Source organism: Falco peregrinus, chromosome 19 (assembly GCF_023634155.1).
Source record: "Falco peregrinus isolate bFalPer1 chromosome 19, bFalPer1.pri, whole genome shotgun sequence".
Taxonomy (NCBI): Eukaryota; Metazoa; Chordata; class Aves; order Falconiformes; family Falconidae; genus Falco; species Falco peregrinus.
The window spans coordinates 4,302,460-4,321,511 of record NC_073740.1 but is presented as its reverse complement, the minus strand read 5'-3'; the positions used below and the strand labels follow the sequence as shown (position 1 = coordinate 4,321,511).

General features: G+C 49.2%; 1 protein-coding gene across 1 annotated transcript; it reads left to right on the top strand.

The window, feature by feature from the left end:
- The first annotated feature begins 56 nt into the window (after positions 1-56).
- Positions 57-13,529, top strand: NCSTN (nicastrin). The gene is made up of 17 exons (XM_005233170.4): positions 57-220; positions 466-570; positions 2,008-2,131; positions 2,658-2,776; positions 3,840-3,985; positions 4,180-4,330; positions 4,804-4,913; positions 5,733-5,885; positions 7,265-7,369; positions 7,546-7,623; positions 7,763-7,932; positions 9,124-9,226; positions 9,482-9,577; positions 10,090-10,177; positions 10,315-10,466; positions 10,789-11,001; positions 12,508-13,529. Exons 1-17 carry the CDS (start codon positions 94-96, stop codon positions 12,628-12,630), a joined length of 2,163 nt encoding a protein of 720 aa, XP_005233227.2. The 5' UTR covers positions 57-93; the 3' UTR covers positions 12,631-13,529.
- Positions 13,530-19,052: the final 5,523 nt, after the last annotated feature.

Genomic DNA, 19,052 nt, shown 5'->3' with positions numbered 1-19,052 from the left:
CCGACCATCGAGTGTCAGTCCTCCCGCGGCGCAGAGCGGCTTCCGGCGGCGCCTGTGCGTGGCCGCCGTGGAGGAACCGGAAGGGCTGGGAAGATGGCGGCGGCAGCGGGGAGAGCCTGGGGCAGCCGGCGGATGGAGGTCGCTGCGAGGAGCTGCCGGGGCTCGCTCCCGGCCTGGTGGGGGCTGCTCCGGGGGCTGCTTCTGGCCGTGCTGGCAGCGGGTGAGCCTGGCTGGGAGAGGGACGGGGCAGGCCTGGCCTCCCCCGTGTGGGACCGCTCCGCGAGGAGGAGGAGGTAGGGAGGGCCTCGCCTGGCTCCCTTGGAGATGGCGGCACTGGGAGCCCTCGCCTGTCCTCTGAGTTGCGGAGGGGCTCGCCTTTCCCCCGCCCCGAGCTGGGGAGAGCCGTCTGGGATGCGAGGAGCCCCGGGTTGCCCCCTCTGAGGTGCGGCTGTGTCTTCTCCCCAGGCTCCTGCCAGGGGAACTCTGTTGAGAGGAAGATCTACATCCCCCTGAACAAAACGGCACCGTGCGTTCGCCTCCTGAATGCCACCCACCAGATCGGCTGCCAGTGTGAGTACTGCTGCGGGGCCCTGGGTCTGCTCCTTGGGCTGGGCACGCCGTGGGCGATGCGGTGTGAGTGCTGCCCCGCCGTTGGACTTGCCTAGATAGGTACTGCCCTTCTCTTCCAATCCTGCTCTAGTCGTGCTGAATGCACTGACCTGCTTCTGCTAAATCGAGGGGTGGAGGTCTTGGAGAGGTTGTGTTCCTACAGACCTCAAAAATCCCTGCCAAGACTGAGAGCAGCGTTTTGAGCTCATGCAGTCAATGCGCACACAGGACAAAGCCAGGCCACAGGTTCTAGGGGTGCGCGGCAAAGCTGTGAGCACTGCAGGGTGTGTTAGGGCTTAACAAGGTACTAAAGAAAGGGAGCAGGGAGCGAAGAAGTGAGGAAGCGACATCTGAAAGGAGTGGAATGTTTGGCTGAGCTGCTTGTGCAGTGCTTGTTAACTGGTGAGGGGTTTTTTGTCATATTGAAATGGCAAAGGCAGGACTGCATGACTGTTAAAAGATAAGGGAACCCCATTCATGCAGTATTCCTGGCTGAAGTTAGTGTGAGTCAGCATTTTGCTCATTTCCCATTTCGTTTTGCTTCCGCAGTGAGCCAGTCCCTGCAGCGGAGATTGTCAGCTGCCGCTACAGGGTAGCACAGCTGCGCTTGGGCTGTCAAATAACCGAGGGTACAAAGTTCTCTGGCTCCTCTTCCATGCTCTGTGTGCGCCTGCTGTTCGGGCGGACAGCCGTATGCCATCCCGTTTTCCCAGTTGCAGGCAGTTTCTGACAACGGCAGCAGTTACTAACTCTGCGGGTTGACAAAGTGCTTGTTTTTATCAGTAGCTTCTTATGAAAGTGCTTTGTGCATCGTCTGTTTTCTTTGGAACAGAGCAAAATGACAAGCAGTGGACCTGCTTTTTGCTAATCCCCTTTGCTGTCACAATCTTTTGCCCCCTGGGCTCCTCCAGGCCTCAGGCTGAGCTGTCTTTGAGCTCTCAGTTTCTGAATTTGCAATCTTTTTGCTGAGGGGCAGCACTGAACTGCTGCTGGGGCTGTGGTACTTGAGGCAGGTCCTGTCCCCTCCAAGTGCCTTTCTGCCTCAGGGCCTCAGTTTCCTGCTATCCTTCCTTATGCTCTTCAGTCACAGGAGACTCATAGTGCTTAGCTGAAGGTCCTGATGTGCTTAAAAGATGCTTTCAGAGTGTGAGTGCTTATTTCTTAATCTGTGCTGTTCAGCGGTGTTTTTTCCCCCTACTAAAACCACTGCTCCTTTTTCTGTCTTGCTCTAGCTAAATAGTGCCACTTCACCAGATTGCTCCCTCCAGCCCTCTAAATCCACGAGCTGTTCTTCCCTAAAGCCCTTAGTGGCATACTGCCCTGCTATTCTGGGGTGGGTTGAGGGTGTGAATGAAGTAGATCCCTGGGAAACACGGAGGGCCCACTCTCTTTCCACAGCCTCCATCAGTGGAGACACGGGCGTGATCCATGTGGTTGAGAAGGAGGAGGACCTGAACTGGGTGCTTGCTGATGGCCCGCATCCACCCTACATGATACTGCTAGATGGGAACCTCTTCAACAGGTCAGTCATCACCAGTTTTTATCTCCCCAGGGTGAGTGGAGTCTAGAAGACCAACGTGGGTCTCTAGTCTGGTGATGAAAACATCATTTTTCAAGTAACAGATGGCAGGATCAGCCTTGATACTGCACTGCAGTATAGCGAGGTTGTTTGTAGTTTTACTGTGGTTTAGTGCCTGAATTTATTTCTTCTTAAGTGGGCTGCTTTGCTGTTAGAAGAGCTCTGCTCTCTCTGAATTCTCATGCCGTGTTCATCACGGTAGAAGTTACTGAAGTTCATTGAACAATGTGATTAAGATCGGTCACATCTCTTCCTGGGTTGAGCAGGAAAGAAGTGGCTGAATTTTTCTGCTTGTTGCTGTGTCTGTAATCTTACGCAGTTCTGAGAACATTAAAGAAAAAGGGACATAGTGGTTTTGATCAAAAGCATCATCACATGCTTGATCGTAATAATGTCAGTGTTAGCATGTCTTGGACTGTAACTCTTCATTAATGAATTTGTCATTTCAGTCATATTTTCTCTCTTCCAGGAGGGTAATGCTGCAGCTGAAGGGAACCTCACGCGTGTCAGGCCTTGCTGTGGCCACTGCCAAACCTAGCCCTCCCCAGGGCTTCTCTCCTGGTTTGAAGTGCCCCAACGATGGGTTTGGTAAGGAAATGTTGTCTTTATCCTTGTTGGGAGGAAGAGAAATGGTGCCTCTACATCATATGGCCAAAGAAAGAAGTGCCAAGGATGGCTGAACTTGTAGCTACACTTAACATAAAATCATGTTTAAGATGACAGGTTCAATATGTTCTTTCAGAGTAGTTTGTCTGAGCTGGAATCCTGTCATGTCTCAGCAAGGGCTGGGGCAGGTGTTGAGGGGAAGACTGTTAGATAAGCTGGCTAAAACAGCATTAAGTCCCTAAAGTGTTAAACCTGACCAAGGGTTGTTGTAACTTCTTTTTCTTTAGTGTGAGAAACTCATACTTTGTCCACACTCAGTCATTAAAGCGTCTTGTGTTTGCATAGATCGAGCGGAGGGTGCGTTTACCTCTCTGCCTGGGCCAGTCGCTACTTTCTAAGATGACATTTTGCCTCCCTGAATTCCCTCTGTGGTTTCAGTTAGGTTTTCATTTCGCTGTTTTTTCATGCAGCGAACTTAACTGTATTGCGCTTTGAGGGGAGAAATTGCTACACCTTCCGTAGTTTGCACAAGGCTTTCTGCTGTGCAGGATGCCGTGTGCGCTCCTGTGATGAGTTCCGTGTGCTGGCATTTGTCGTGTCTCTGCCTTCATGCTGTTTGCACAGTATTGAGGTGTTAAGATGATTGGCACGTTATGGATGCCTGAGGGGTACTTCCAACACATGATGAGCTCAGAAAATGCGGGTTTGTATGTTCTGCCTTTTGAGGTATAATGTTTCTCTGTGTGCCTCCTCCGCTCTCTCAGCATGTGATAAATGCTCACTGAGTGCTCATGCCAGCCTCCTGGCATGTGATGACTTCAAGTGTGCATGTTACTCGTTCTCTCTGCGTGGCACAGTGCTCTGTCTCTGCCACTCTGCCGCATGCAGTGACCAGCTCTGTCTCTCCAAGCTTTTGTCAGCTGGTTCCTCAGCCCATAATGGTGCTCATTTTGTATTTGCTGCTATTTTCTCAGCAGGCCCTACCTCTCCTGCAGTCTGTTATTCTCTTGCAGGCTCAGATTTGCCCATTTCTTTCTGTTTCCAGGTGTCTATTCCAAAGATTATGGCCCTCAGTTTGCACACTGCAATAAGACTGTGTGGAATCCTGTGGGGAGTGGGCTTTCCTATGAGGATTTTGACTTCCCTATTTTTCTCCTTGAAGATGCCAATGAGACACAAGTTATTAAGCAGGTACTGCGCTTCCTCAGCAAGGAGGGAGGAGAGGGGAACCGCCACACAGTCCAGCAAAGGGGGGAGAAGTTTTGTTTTCTCTCCACTTAGATGTGGAAGTCTATACAGTAAAAATACATGGTCCCATTTTATTTGCAGTACGCAGTGCTATTACAGAAGGGCTAAGTTTTGTAATGATTTTTATTTCCATCCAGTGTTATCAAGACCATAATGTCCCTCGTGATGGATCTGGCCCCGAGTACCCTCTCTGTGCCATGCAGCTTTTTTCCCACATGCACGCTGTCACCAGCACTGTCACCTGCATGAGACGCAGCTCCCTCCAAAGCACCTTCAGCATTAATCCAGGTGAGCAGAATCCTCTTTCCTTGTGGGACGAGGCTGGTGGTAAAAATCCCAGTGGAATACAGTTGTGCAAAGAAAGAAAATTTTAGAGTTTCCCTTAAAGGCTTGTTTGCCTGCTTAGCCTTTTCAGGATACACTGTTGAAGTGGTACGGAATTTTGGGCTAGGTTTGTCATCGGTTCGGAAAATAACACATAGAAGAGATGCTGGCTGAGAAAGGCACCTGATAGCTGCTACGTAGATCATCTGGAATGGCTCTGAGATTGCTACTCCATTAGACTCTGTGTACGTTAGTCAAAATCCTGGTCCTGGTGAATATTTTGCCCGTGATGTTCCTGGGGCTGGGACTTCACTGCTGCTGAGCAAAAGTTTGTTCATCTGATAGAGCTACCGATGAGCTGCAGCTGACCAGAAATCTCATTTCTCACTTGTCACTGCTGTTGTCTCAACTCAAGCAATGTTTTTTCTGCTTCCTAGAGGTGGTATGTGATCCTCTTCTTGATTACAATGTGTGGAGCACCTTGCAACCTATCAATTCCTCTGGAAAAGTTGATCCTGAGAAGGAAGTTATTATTGTCGCTACACGAGTAGGTACCTCTTAATCTTGATTTGTAGAGCATGGACTGGAAGGATTCTGGGAAGATGTGGGCTTCGACTTTCATAGGAATATACTTCTCTCATATATTTTCATTTCTTCCCATGTTCCAAACCTTTTAGATCTGACTGGCTGCTGTGCTTCTGCAAGTACGAGCCTTTTAGTTGGTGGGTTTACCCATTGTTTCGATATGAGGACATCTGCCTTTTGTTTCTTTCTGTCTTGTTATGTGAGGGGGTTTTTTTCAGCATTTTCTTCACTGATGGAACTAGACAAGTAGAAATAGTCAGTGTCTGTAACACTTTCCTAAGATATTTTGCATCCTTAAGAAGTGTTGCAGAGAGGGAGATGGCATGGTTAGCTCATCTGTGCTTCTTGGGGGGGAGAGGCTGAATCACATGAAGATTTTGTTGTGTGTCAAGTCAGTGTCAAAGCTGAGAAAGAAGTTCGCTTCCCTGTCTAGCAGTCAGTGTTACAGTCACTTTTACACTCTCCAGAGATGCAAGTTCCAAACTCCATCTTGTCACCATCTCAGAGACTCATGCTGAACAGTGCATTAAAATCGTGGCACACTTGCTGTTCTCAGTTCTGGGGTTAGGGCTGAGTGGGGGGGGGTGGCAGCAGGGCTCTGAGGCCTCAGGACTGCCACAGCAGTGTAGTCAGTATTTTAAGTTTCGTTAAGTGGGGTGCTTCGATTCTTCCCTTACCAGTAGGCTGAGTGGGATAGGAGCAAGGTGATAGATTTGCTTTCTCAACACAGAATTCCTCTGTCTACGTGCAAGTTTCTTACACCTCCTGTTCGTGCTTACAGATTGACAGCCATTCCTTCTTCTGGAACATTGCACCCGGGGCAGACAGTGCTGTCTCTTCTTTTGTGACCCACTTGGCTGCTGCTGAAGCCCTTCATAAAGTGTCAGATGTTCATTTGCTGCAAAGGAATATAATGTTCACCTTCTTCCAAGGGGTAAGAGCAGCGGCATCGCTCCACCATTTGGCTTGTTCTAAGGTAGCAAATCAGTCCTTGGCTCCCTGCACGTGAGCTTTTTCCCTACTGTTTTTGCAGAATCATTTGTCTGCAGCCCCACACTGTGGTTCTCTCTGCTCCCCCAGTGATAACAGGATCTTAATTGCACTGGGATAACAACAGCAGATGGAGCTTCCACTGGGGCAACCCATATTCTGCCCCACAGTTCATTCTGGATGAATGACTCAAACTTTGCTTTCCCTCCTCTCTCCTCCCAGAGTGCCTGGTGGTACCTCTCTTCCCCCTCACCCCCATTCAGGATGAACTGCAATGGTCAGGCTCTAAATTCTGAAATGAAGCCCAGAAAAGGCTAGATTAAAAATATATGTGTTGACAGCAGCAAAATGTAGCTCATTTCTGAGAGCCCAGCGCTGGAGTTGGCAGCTGTGGAAAAGCAGAACAAGCCTGTGGAGGAGGGACTGATGGCCAACAGCTGATGTTCCCCTCAAGGCATCTACATTGATGGCTTCTTTTGTGCAGCTTTGTGAAACTGGCTCCCACAGCCCCACGCTGTGGCCATGTGATTCCTTCATTCACCCTCCTCGGCGCATATATCCCTAGTCAGAATTTCCCTGGGGGAGACGGGCATCTAGCGCTATGGAATGGACCTTCTCTGTCATAGGAGGAATGATAAGACTCGACTGTGAATTAGTCAAGGGGGAAGTCTGGGGGCTGGCTGACTTCATTGCCGTTCTTTGTCGTGGGGATTCTCTTCTTAGGGGCACCTATTCTTCCCCAGGCAATGCTCAGCTTCTTGCAGCTCCCTTGACAAACTCGGGTCTGTCATCTAGCCTTCCCTCCCTTTTTTCCAGGGAAAGAGAGACCCTTCCTTTCTGGAAAGCTTCATGTGTTTAATTTCTAGCATGGAGAATTTCCCTTTTCCCTGACTTGCTGTTCTCCATACCAAAAAATGAAGAGATGACTTACGCCAGAGTAAAGGCTGTATTAATGCCTTTCTGCTTTTACTCACAATAACAGTATCTTGTAAGATATCGGTAAGAGCCCGCGTAAGTCTGGCTCTGTGCCTTTTTCGCTTGTGGAATTCAGTAGCTGTCCCCTGGTTTTTTGCCGTTTGCCTTCGTTTTTGTCCTTTGCCTCCGTCCCTTCCTACAATACCTTGGTCTTTGGAGCCAGGCACAATGTAATATTTGCTTTGGTGGTTTGGTGTGTGCCAGGCTTTGCGAAGCTTCAGAAATATTTGGTGCAGTAGTTGGCCCTCAGACGCTTGGTTTTGGTCCACCTCAGCCTCTCAAACATTGCCGCTGTGCCAGGCAGCTATCCGTGTGCGATTCATGTACGATATTTTTTTCCTGTTGCAGGAGACCTTTGATTACATTGGCAGCTCACGAATGGTGTATGATATGGAAAAAGACAAGTTTCCTCTCCGCTTGGACAACATTCATTCATTTGTGGAGTTGAATCAGGTGTGGGATAAGTTAGGGGACTTTTTTATTGCCTGTTTCTCTGTGATAATTTAGCTGTGGTTTTCCCAGCCAGCTTTTCACTGGTTTTGGTTTTCCCTGGACTAGACTACCCTGCTCTGTAAGACTCACTGGTGTCCAGTCATGTACTTACTGTGTTTGGGGCTTTTTTTTTGCAGGTGGCTCTAAGGAATGACTCTGTTCTATGGATGCATACAGACCCTGTCTCTCGGCTGAATGAGTCTGTTGAAGTGCAGGTAATCGAAAGCAACCTGCAGCTGTTCATCTAACCAAAATGCTGTGGGATCTTTAGCACACTGCAGCTGATCAGGATGTTAATGTTTCCAGAGAAATTACACATCTGAAAGAATAGCAGAACATTTTCTCTTCTTTCAGGTTAGAAACTTGCTAGATATTTTGAGTAATAGCAGCACGGGAGCAAGCGTGACTTTGCAGGAAGCTGGATATTCGCAGCCTCTTCCCCCGTCTTCCTTCCAGCGCTTTCTTCGGGCCCGGCACATCCCCGGCGTGGTCCTAACGGACCACAAGACTGCCTTCCAGAACAGGTACTTCTCCGGGGTCGAAGGGCCAGGCCAAAGGCAGCGGAGCCGGCAGAGGGCATCTGAGCTCCTGCAGCGCCTCTGCCAGGGGTATGCTGCCTAACATACATGTAGAGCCGCAGTCTGGGGGGAGTGGAGGAGCAAACATGTGCCATGTAATTGAACAAGCGCAACATAATTATTCTGACAACCGAAAGAAATCCAGTTTTGTACAGAAAATGTTCCCCACAGCTGGCTGGAAGCCAGAGGTGAGCAAATGGCAACTGAGCGTGCCTAAGCCTCATCTGTTCTTCCAGAAGCTAGCTGCCTTTTTTTTTTTTTTTTTTTTAATATAGCTTTCTATTTGTGATGGCAAAAAGCCCCAGGCATTGGAAAGGGCACTTTCATTCACCCCACATGACCCTGCTACAGCACGTTCCTGGGGGATCCCCTGCTCCTCTTCAACGTTGGAGTGGAAATGTGGGGTAGAGGACAGACATATGCCTCTCCCCTCTTCCCTAAACTTGTCAAATCCTCTCTTTCTCTTCATCTTCTGTCCTTCTCCGCTGTTTCTGAGAACCTCTGTGGCAATTAAGGGCTTCCCTTTCACCTCTAAATCTGCACAGCTCTAAAGAAGAGCTGGCTTGGAGAAAAGCACAACTTGCTGCTGTGTGACCCAGCTTTACACCGGGGGGGATCAGTCCCAGGCTGGCTGGGAATGTCAGATGCACAGACCACGCAGTGGGCTCTCAGCCCAGTTCCTAGTTCAGCTGGCTGTGCGGCAGACACCTTGGTGTAAATCTCTCATAGGGTTCACTTGGAATTTCTTGCTGCCTTCAAGATAAGGCATTAATAAAATCCACTGGCAGGACTTGCAGCAAAAGCCCTCCTCCCGGGAGACCTTCCGCATGGGTTGTCCTTGCCTCAGTTTCTCTACCCTTTTAATAGATTGGGTTGTCGCCCACCTGAAAGCTAATCACAGCTTGTAAATTGCTTGGAGATCCTCAGATGGGAGAAGCTGTGGAAGGGCCAAGTTAATTATAAAGCCTCATTAAATGGTTTAAGGAGCGTGTGGCAGGGCAGTGCTTTGGCAGGGCTGTATCTCTGCTCCCAGGAGACTGCTCCCACTGTTTGCTTTAGGCACACTCTGAACTGAATTCCATGCCCTGTGGTTTCTTTCTGCCCCTCCCCAACCTCTGTTTGCCTTCTTCTTTTCAGATACTACCAGAGCATGTACGACACTCCAGAGAACATCCGGATGCAATACCCCGAGGGGCTTAGCCCTGAGGAGACCTTGGAGTATGTCACAGACACAGCCAAGGTTCCTACTTTGCATTTTCTGTAGCTGCTTTGGGTGGGGGCAGATAGAAGCAGGGTCACGGGGAGAGGGGGCAAGCTGGTTTCAACAAGGGAAGAAAGAAGGCGGGAGCGCTTTGTACAGTGACAGAGGTAATAGGCACTCAAATGCTAGCACGGTGTAAGTGTTTTGATGGATGTGTAGATTCTGGCTTGCTCTCCTTGCTTGTTTTGCTGGATCTGCCTATCTTGATTAACACAGAGCACTCTTCCTTTGCAGTCCCTGGCAGAAGTTGCCACAGTGGTCGCCCGTGCTCTCTACCGGCTTGCAGGGGGAGCCAACAACACCTCTGCTATTCAGGCAGATCCAAAAACGGTACGAGCAGATGGAATTGAGTCCCTGGCATCTCTGATGAGCCCTCACGTACTTCCCTTCTGTCTCTGTTTATATGTGTTTACACAGCATGCTGTCCTGTCTGTCTCGGTGAGGGCTTTGCCTCCCCCCCTTCTCTCTTTCCCCACCACAGCTGAATGAAAAACCTTTCGCCCTTCTCTAGTTCCTTGCCTCTCAATCTCAGGGCAGACATGAAGCTTCACAAGCCCTCTACAACACAGAGCTCCTTTATCCTCGTTCCACGAAGCAGAAGAGGGAGCTGAGGTGAAATGGCAATGTGTGCCACAGGGATCAGCTAAGGAGTCAGTGGAGCTGGAATCAAACCCAATTTTCACGGCTCGATCCTGAATTATATACAGTTGTGACATAGAGTCTCTCCTTCACTTGGCCCCTGTAGTGGGGAATATTTGTCAGCCAAATAATCTTGAGAGGAGTAGCTGTTAAGGTGCTATTTTCTCTCCTCTTTGTATAAACCAATTTCCATCTCTTTCCAGGTCACTCGAATGCTGTATGGGTTTCTGATTAAAATGAACAATTCCTGGTTTCAGTCCATCATTAAACCAGACATAAAAGGAATTCTGGGTAAGAGCAACATAGGGAAGAAGAACAAGGGGATGGGTTTGACCCCATATGTTACCTGGCAGCTTTCTAAAGCGCCATAGTAACATTGCCTGCTTCTGGCCATCTCCCTGCCAATCCCATTTCTCTGACTGTTCCAGGTGATGTGCCCCAACACTACGTTGCCGTTTCCAGCCCTGTGAACACTACCTACCTTGTGCAGTATGTCCTGGCCAACCTCACCGGCACTGTTGTTAACCTCACCAAGGAAGAGTGCCTGAACCCTGAAAAGACACCCAACAGTGAGAAAGAAGTAAGTTAGAGTGGGATGATAGGCAAGGACAGATCTGCTGTCCAGTTAGGTGGTTTCTGCTTCTGAAGAAGGCTGGTTAGGAAGGCTTGCTATTGCTAGTAATAACACGTAGGAGGACTGGGAAAATCCTCCAACAAGGAGGCATCTTAAGGCCCAAGGGCAGGGGAGAAGTGGGCAAAAGCATCCCCTGACAGCAAGAACAGTCAGTAAAGCCCCTCGCTCTCTCTCTCCGCAGACACAGGTAACGTTCCAGAACAAGGGGATAGGCTGGTTGGTTGCTAGTGGCTGTTTGCTGTCTCTTACTCTCCCGTTTTCTTTGCAGATGTATGAATATGCCTGGGTGCAGGGTTCCCTGGACCCTAACTCCACGTCACGAATCCCCTACTGTGTTCGGTCAACAGTTCACCTAAGCAAAGCACTCTCTCCCGCCTTTGAGCTGAGACAGTGGGGATCTACAGAATACTCCACATGGACAGAGAGTCGGTGGAAAGAGATCCGTGCCCGAATATTTCTGGTAGCCAGCAAGGAGCTAGAGGTGAGTTTGTACACGTCTGAAAAGAAAACAGAGAAAGAAAGTGAGGCTAGCTTTGAATAATGTCTCCTGACAGCTGGAGAAACAGTTCAGAGTTTGTTACAAGATCTTGTGCCATCATTCTGTGCCCAGATAAGAGCAGTCAGGCTTTGATCCTTGAAAATGAGGTAACCGAGAACGCATCGCTGGTGATAACCCTACCACCTCCAGCCATTTGTGGGTTAATAACATAGTCATTGGGGCCTAGACAGTGCAGAATAATCAAGAGTCCCAGGAGCAGGCTGAGCTCTGTGAATAAAAGATAGAAGTGACGGGAGTCTTAACCCCTTCCCCCAGCACAGGGAGCCAGGTTTAGCCGTTAAGGTGTTTTCCTTGATTCACAACCCAGATCTTCCCGCCAATCGAATCCCCTCGACAGCACAGAAAGAAATTTTGCCCAAACTGTCACAAAGCGGCTGTTGGTTCCATGTCTGACGTTCCAAGCAGCCCTGAGCTGGGGGTGATGTGGCTTAAGCACCAGCAGAAGAAGGGTTAAGCACACAGTTACTTTGGGACTCTGTGCCTGTCTGGATGCCCTCTGGTTGGCTGTTAATGATGTCATACCCTGTCAGGACAGATGCTGGCGTCATCATGTGCTGGGGCTAAGCCACCCAAAGGCCCTGCAAGCCCAGGCAGTTGTTGGGGTGGTTATTTGAAATCGGAGCAGTTGGTTTGGGTGGCACTGGGCCTTTTTAGCACTGTCAGGCAAGCACAGTGCTCTGCCCGTGTCTCTCGGCCTGTTGCAGGTACAGGTGCCCTGGAGATGCACAATTTGAGCCCGGCCATCACCAAAGTGTTGACCAGAGAGAAAATGTACTGAGGGAGTTGTAGCAGCACGTGGGTGTCTGGGCGCTGTGTGGGGACTGTTCTGAGATATCTCAGGGAGACTGGGAGCGGCAGTCCTACCACGCAAGGAGAAGGGTTGGCAGGAAGGAATCTGATGAGGTTTTAGACCGGTCTGGCACTTCAGCTTCAGGAAAGGTGCTGAGCAGGAGGTAATCTCCGCTAGGCAAAGGCTATCGGCAGGTGTTGATTCTGCCAGCAACTGTGCCTGTTAAAGGTGTTTGCATTTCCTTGCTGGAGGAGATGACAGTTCATGCAGGAGTAGCCAAAGTATTACATTAAATACTTGCTAAAAATCTTTGCGAACTGCGTCGACCGCTCTGAAACACGATATGTCCTTTATCCGTGATACAACTTTTAAACATGGGTTTGTGTTGGGCTGTCTTGCACTGTCAGGGAACCACAACGAAAGCTGACCTGGTCCCTGTCTGGTAGTTGCTTTTGCCTAAGGCTGTAAGTTCCTTGGAGTATCTTTTTATTTTAATATACTTAGCGCCTCGGTGGTGAGCTGGTCTCTGTAGCTTTCTGGTGGAGCCTCCCCCCCCCATTCAGTGCAAATTCTGTGAGGTGCTGCAGGGTCTGTGTTTGTAACAACAATGCTGAAGTGTATTTCTCATCCCTTCCTAGATAATCACTTTGGTTGTGGGTGTTGCCATTCTGATCTTCTCTCTCCTCGCCACGTATTTTATCAACGCCAAAGCGGATATACTTTTTAGCATCCCGCGGGACCCTGGGGCTGTGGCTTACTGAAGATGCTCTCAGGGCGTGAGAAGTCCTAGCCCTTGGATTACAATTGTCAAAGATAAAACTACACTGGAATGCCCCTCTCTCTGGATAGGGATGCAAATGGTTCTCTCCAGAGCTTCCGTGCTCGGCTTCTGGGGACTGAGCCCTAAGACGTAAGAGACTTTCCCAGAAAACCGTGCCGACCAAGCCCTAAAGAAACTGTGACTGAGGAGTTCCCAAAGCCTTTCTTTTTAATTTGTCCTTACTTCTGAGCAACTTGAGAGGATTGGTCCTGAGTGCCGCTGAGACGACAATGTGATGGATGTGTTGCCTAAATGAAGGCAAAGGTGGAAAGGGGAAAGGTATTTTCTCTGGGGTGTACGTGGACCAGCAGATTTCCGTGGTGTCTGACAGCACAGGCTGCCTGTTAATGTCCTGACAGTTGCTATGAATCTGTCTATACTACAATGCAGGGAGGGCAAGGTATGTTTAACAGAAGATTAGATGTAAAATGTCCTTTTTTTAATGGTGCAATATTTTCTGGGTTTTGTATATATATATAAATAGTTCCGTTTAATTAAAAAAAAAATCTCCACTTACAAATTAACCCATTGCCTGGTTTGTCTTAGTTGCTGCCAAAAGGACCAAAAACACTGGGTGTTGCAATATGTTTTGGTCTCGGGAGAAACAGAGTTTGTCTTACTTGGTTTTTGACCGACATTGACATTTTGAATTCTTTCTACAGCTGGGCAAAAGCAAGACATTATGCCCTCAGACAGGACAGGGGATTAACTCCCTCTTGTTTAGACTGTAAGCTCTCCAAGGCAGGGCTGGCTGATCGCTCCAAACAGTGCTTTGTATGATGGTACCTTGATCTCAGTCAATCCCCAGGCACTGGTATAATAAACGTGTTTTTTAATGAGCGTGCTCACACACTTTGTTTCCTTCGAGGCTGGACTCTCGGGGCTAGCAGTTATGACTGACTGGGCACTTGGATATCCCTGGTTGTTTCTTTTGTATGAAAATTCACTTATTCTTCGGCGATCATGATTTAGAGGTGTGATAGTGCAGTTGTCCAAAGCGAGGAGCTCAAAAATAGGTAGAGAGGATTAATTCCAGAAATCGGAGCTGACTAGCACGAAAGCAGACATCACTTTCCCTTCCCTAGAGGACAGTGAGGGCTTATTGTGTTTAAGTCTTTTCTCAACTAGGCGTACACTCTGGAGTTTTAAAGTAATTCAGACCTTGTACTTTCAGTGCTACCCTGAGGGAGACTTTTTCCACTTGCTAATGGATCCTGCTATCAGGAAGCTGCTCCTGATAGTCCGTGGAGTGTTTCTGAGCCTGATTTCTTTTCATTTCTCCTAGCAATACTGAAGAAACTCATATCTCAATTTACATGGAGATATCTTGTCTTTACAATAAGGATTTTCATAGCCTCTGACTCCTAATCTTTGGACTCATTCCAACTTTGTCAGAACAAAATCCCCAGAATTATCCACATAGACTATTTCTGTGCATGAAAGTATTTTGGGTGAGAGAGAGGACCTCAAGACAGCATGTGGTCTGGCAAAGAATTTTGTAGAATATGTTTTTCCTTCCCTAAGGTAAGTTTGTTACATTTTTTTTTTACATATGAAAATGCAAATCCTTCATTCATGGTGGAGCAGTGCTGTGTGGAGTGATGTTGGGATCAGTGATGGCTAATCAGCATCTGATAATTTTCAAATTAAAAATGCATCCTTCCCATAACTGCGGTCTCTTCCGTCTTTCAAATCTGGATTCTGAGCTTGGGTTTGGACTTTTTGGGGTTGTTGGGGTTTTTCTTTTTCCCCAAAGGCTTCTGGTTGGAATTTTTTTTCCCCCTTGTTTTCCCCATACAAACAGAAATAAGCCCTTTTACCACTCCCAGCCCCATTCTCCACTCCCAGCTTTTTGTTCGGAGCTGCTCTCTGGCGAGGCGAACAAACAGCTGCCTCTGTTGTCTGTGCCTACGCCGCTCCTTGGATGGCCAACAGGTCTCCCCTGTGGACAGTGCAATGAGCAACGCTCCTATCAGTGCCTGACAAAAGGAGGGGAGAAGCAAGGGGGTTAGGCTGGCAGGCGCTGCAGCACAGACACATTTTCTGCTGCTGCCAACGCTGGAGAACACAGCAAGTCTTTGCTTGACTGTCAGCCCAAAATTTACCCTGTGCTGGGGGTCTGCGTGTCCCTCAGACTCTGGGTGCCAGCGGTGTCACTGCACAGAGGGGTGAAAGGAAAGGCGGTGGCCGGTGCTGTTTTCAGCCCTCCTCAGTGTGTTTTGCCATGGTCAGTGGATTCATTTTGCTCAGCTGGCTTTTGATGATGAGGCTTGTGCCGCACAGCTCTGAGCCTTCCCTCCTCTGGGGAATTGGGCCTGAGTGTTGGATGAAAGGGGGTGGGGAAGAAATAGTCAGGATTGCGGGATTCGTCTGGGAAGTAAATGAGCTGCGAGAGTTGAGTCCTAGTCCCTAGGTTTCTCTTCCCTGTCCTTGCCCAGACTGGCTGCAGCCGCTTCCCTTTCCTTCGCAGCGCCCTTCTCTCACCGATGACGCTTCCCCTGCCACTGCCCTTTTCCACAGGGGTGAGGGGATGCTCTTGAGACCTTGAGGTGAACAGCACTTGAAGTACAAAAGTGTTTTGTTAAAGCAAAGCTAATGTTGGTGAAAGGAGCCGCTTTTTGTGTCGTGGGGAACGATAATCCCATTTTATATGGGAAACAAGACTGTGCAAAAAGGTCTTACGTTCACCTGCATCCCTCTCCAGATCGTAAATGGGGGAGAGGAGAGGGGAAGGTGGGAGGAATCGGGATCTCTGTGACCGATGCAGTCGTTCAGTCTCAGTCCTGATCTTCAAACAAAGAGCTGACAGTGGATTTGGGAGTTGCTCATTCCCCTCCGCTGGGACCAGGGAAGCCTTTGCTGCTTTTGTGTACGACTGCTAAATCGCTGCCCCTTGGGGAGCTGCTGGCTGCTGCTTTAAGCCCAGAGTTCGTGTCTTAGCCCTGGAAAGACTCGCTCCTAAGCCATCCTTTCCATGCCTTCAGTCTGAGTACAGTTATCCGCCGTAGATGCGTGCACCCAGTTTTAAAAATGGAACAGGCTTGACCCCTCACGTATCTCCCTGCGTAGCGGTGCAGTAGCTGCCCTTGGTTGGGGGCCGAGTTGTATCTCTAATTCGTGCTGCCCATCCTGGTGTAACAGCAGCTGTCCTCAGCTGCGCAAACCTTAAAGTTGATAACTCCCCTGATACACTTTTCCCCATCACTCCTGAGATTATGTGCATTAATTAGAGCATCCCTAATGCTAATAAGCAATGGGGAATAAGTGCGTTCTCAGTACATTAATGTGGAAAATAGTTTGGGTATTGGCATATATGTGGCTTTATTTGGATCTTTGCGATAGAAACAAGAGTACTGAGTTCTGCGGAGTAACTGGGTGCATTTTTAGGTGTGCTGGCTAGATAAGGTAGGGTCGGTCTTAAGTTGTGCTGGGTGATGGGGCCAAGCCGGTGGCACGGCCTCTTTGAGGTAGGCTGACGTGAATGAGAGAATTCCCCCATTCGAAGCCCATTTGCTTTGATAATTAGAAAAGTTTGCATGGGAAATTATGCAAAACATATGGAAAGCAAACAACTTTCTTGCTCTGTGTCTGGCTGTCTTTGAAGCAGCGGCTCACAGCAGAGTACCCCTGGCGGCCTCTTGGTCTAGGGAAGGGATGAAGCAAGCACCACTTGCATCTGTCGTAGCTGGTCCAGGAGGACGTATTCCAGCTGGGAAACAATTCACAGGAACGCTCCAGAGATACCTAGCCGTTTTCTGGCTTCGACAGATTTCTCCTGGCAAACCTCGCGACAGTGATTTAAGACGCTCTCCCAGCTGACATAGGTTACCGTCCCTAGCACAGTCAGCAGAGGAAACAAAAGCTCACTCCGTTTCAGTCCAGCATTGCAAACCAGTTCAGGTGCTGGGAAAACACTGTCTTCTGACTCTTAAGGCTTTGGCTTGTTGCTCCGAAGAATGAGTACTTCAGTTTCTTCCAGCACTATGGCATTTTAAGGTTGTTTTACATCATTCCTGGTCTAACCAGTTCTTCCTGATGCTTATAGATGCTGGACAGCTTTGAGTTCCATCCAAGCACTTGGCATCTTTGTGCACCTTTTAGGCACCAAGTTCAGCAGGTCAGTTATTCTGCTGGTTTGGTGAGATGGGGGTTCTGCAAGCTCTCGCCCCTGCTCGACACCTGACCAAAGAAACAGGGAAGAAAGGAGAAAGGGGCTGAGCAGCCAAGGGCAAATTTGCCCTCAAGAGATGGAGCCTGGAAGAAGCAAGTTCTGCAGCCATCTGCCAAGGGAAAAAGAAGTGATGCAACTTCTAGCAAGTCTTGCTGAGCAGCTCCTCAAAATAAACAGGCTGTTGACGCCAGCAAGGGCTGGGGCAGCTGCTCCCAGGGGCAGTTGCCTGTCTGCACCTTCCACTGTGTTTTGCTCTTGAGGGTAAAGGCTGCAGCACTGCTACTGTTCCCATCTCCTCTGTGCACCCAGCTCCTGGTGCTGGCAGGAGAGCCTTGGAGAAGATCAACCAGACACTGGAACTACCTTTCCAGTTGTGCTTGGAGAGAAGTAATTCACTACCTGTTGCCGGCGCTTTTGGCTGCAATGTGCCAAGCCAGGAGCAGAAACCCAGGGATCTCTGCTGCACTTTACTCCTGACTGTCCTCCAAAACCAGCCTCATCCCTGTACCTTGCCTCGCAAAGGCCCGTGAGAAGTCCCATCCTTACTGATAACCCCCCAGACTCTCCGTGGAACTCCCACCCATGCCTCTGGTACTGAGATAGTGCTTGCATTACCCCAAACCACCTCCAGCTACATCAAAGCCCAGCCTAGGTTTTTTTTGGGCAGCCCCTGACTCCTCTTCTGAGGAGGGCAGCTGGCACATGCTGCCTCCGCCACAGAGCCCCCAGGCATCTTGCTGAGACACACATGCTCCCCCCCTTCATGCACACACATAATTTGCAAGCATCAATTTCCTCTCCTCTCTCCCCACGCAACTCTACCAGGGATTTCTGCTCAAAAAGAAGATGCCACTGACTCTCTTGACCTCTGAACTCAGCTGCCTCCCAGGAGGCAGAGGGCTGGGGCTGAGCCCAGAGAGGAGGGTTTGCAGCTGCCCTTGTGCCCGGAGGGGGGAGACATATGGGGGTGACAGTCAATGAGACAAGGAGAAAGGAGAGGAAATGTGTGTTTTCTTAGCGCCCGGCCTCCCAGCTCCTGGGAACTTTATGGCTCTGGAATATTAAGAGGCAGGAAAGTTAATTAATGCCCAGAACAAAGCCAGGGCTGTTTGGCTTCTGGGAGAAGGAAGCAGTGGAGACAGGAAGAAAAAATTGGTGTCGTCTTAAATAATTAGTTTTCTATGTTTTATCGGCAGCTAAAATAGAGATGATGTCCACTGTGGGGGTGAAGGGATTTTTTTTTTTTTTTTTTTTTTTTTTTTTTTTTTTTTTTTTGGAGACCAAAGAAAGAAGCTTTCTGACAAAGGGCAGGAGAGGTTGTTGGATGAGTTGTAGGAACAGCTACCATCACCTTACTCAAGCTTGGGAGATGGCAGAGCAGCATTTGTAGTACCGTGCTCTCTGTCACTTCTGTGAGAAGTCACTGTTTCTCTTAGCTGAGATGACAGTGCTGCTCCTCACGTAGCATCCTTCCTCTCCAGTCTGCCCAGCTTCTGCTGCCTCTCCTGCTCCCGGCACTGGAGCCCAGCACCTGTGCTTTGGGCAGCAGTGGCTGCAGCTGGCTGGAGTCGAGCTGTCCCACAGATGGCCTTGCTGTGACTGTCATTCACCCCCTTCGCTCCTCCCTGATGGTCAGTATTGCAGCATGGCTGGACTCAGCTCCCAGCTGGGCTGTTGCCTGCCAGATATCTCACTCGGGATTTAGGGAGGCTGAGGTGTTGCTCCACGTACCACTTTAAGGCATATACAGAGGAGCCAGACCCTGTTTTCACAAGTGACAATTGCTTAAGCATGGACTATTCAAGGAAGAGCATTTAGCTTTAACTCCCAAATAAATAGATGGAGGAAACATGCTAGGGGAGATGCTACTCTGCATGCCTTTGAAACTGCGCTAGGTCTGTCTGTGCTGAATACTTTAAAAACTGAGCTTTGTGTGCCCTGTGCCTTGAGTCTCTGTCAAGCGGGCTTGGGCCCATCCTTTGCCTACGTAGACTGGTGGGTCTTTGGTCTGTGGACCAAGCAGATATAGAGATGTCATGGAGCCTTTGTGTGGTGCTGCTGTCTAAAGGATACACCAAGTCCTGTGTCCCAGTCCCAGTGCTCTGTCTGGTAGCCCATGGTCACCCTCCAGTAGTCCTGCTGCCATGGGTATTGACAGCTGCTTTCTGTGTCCTACCCATGAGCAGCAACGA

Bases quoted from the DNA above. Each gene is read 5' to 3' on its own strand.
- NCSTN (XM_005233170.4), top strand. From the start codon at position 94: ATGGCGGCGGCAGCGGGGAGAGCCTGGGGCAGCCGGCGGATGGAGGTC. The intron at 221-465 runs GTGAGCCTGGCT...TCTTCTCCCCAG, and splicing joins TCTGGCCGTGCTGGCAGCGG to GCTCCTGCCAGGGGAACTCT. The intron at 10,467-10,788 runs GTAAGTTAGAGT...TTTTCTTTGCAG, and splicing joins CACCCAACAGTGAGAAAGAA to ATGTATGAATATGCCTGGGT.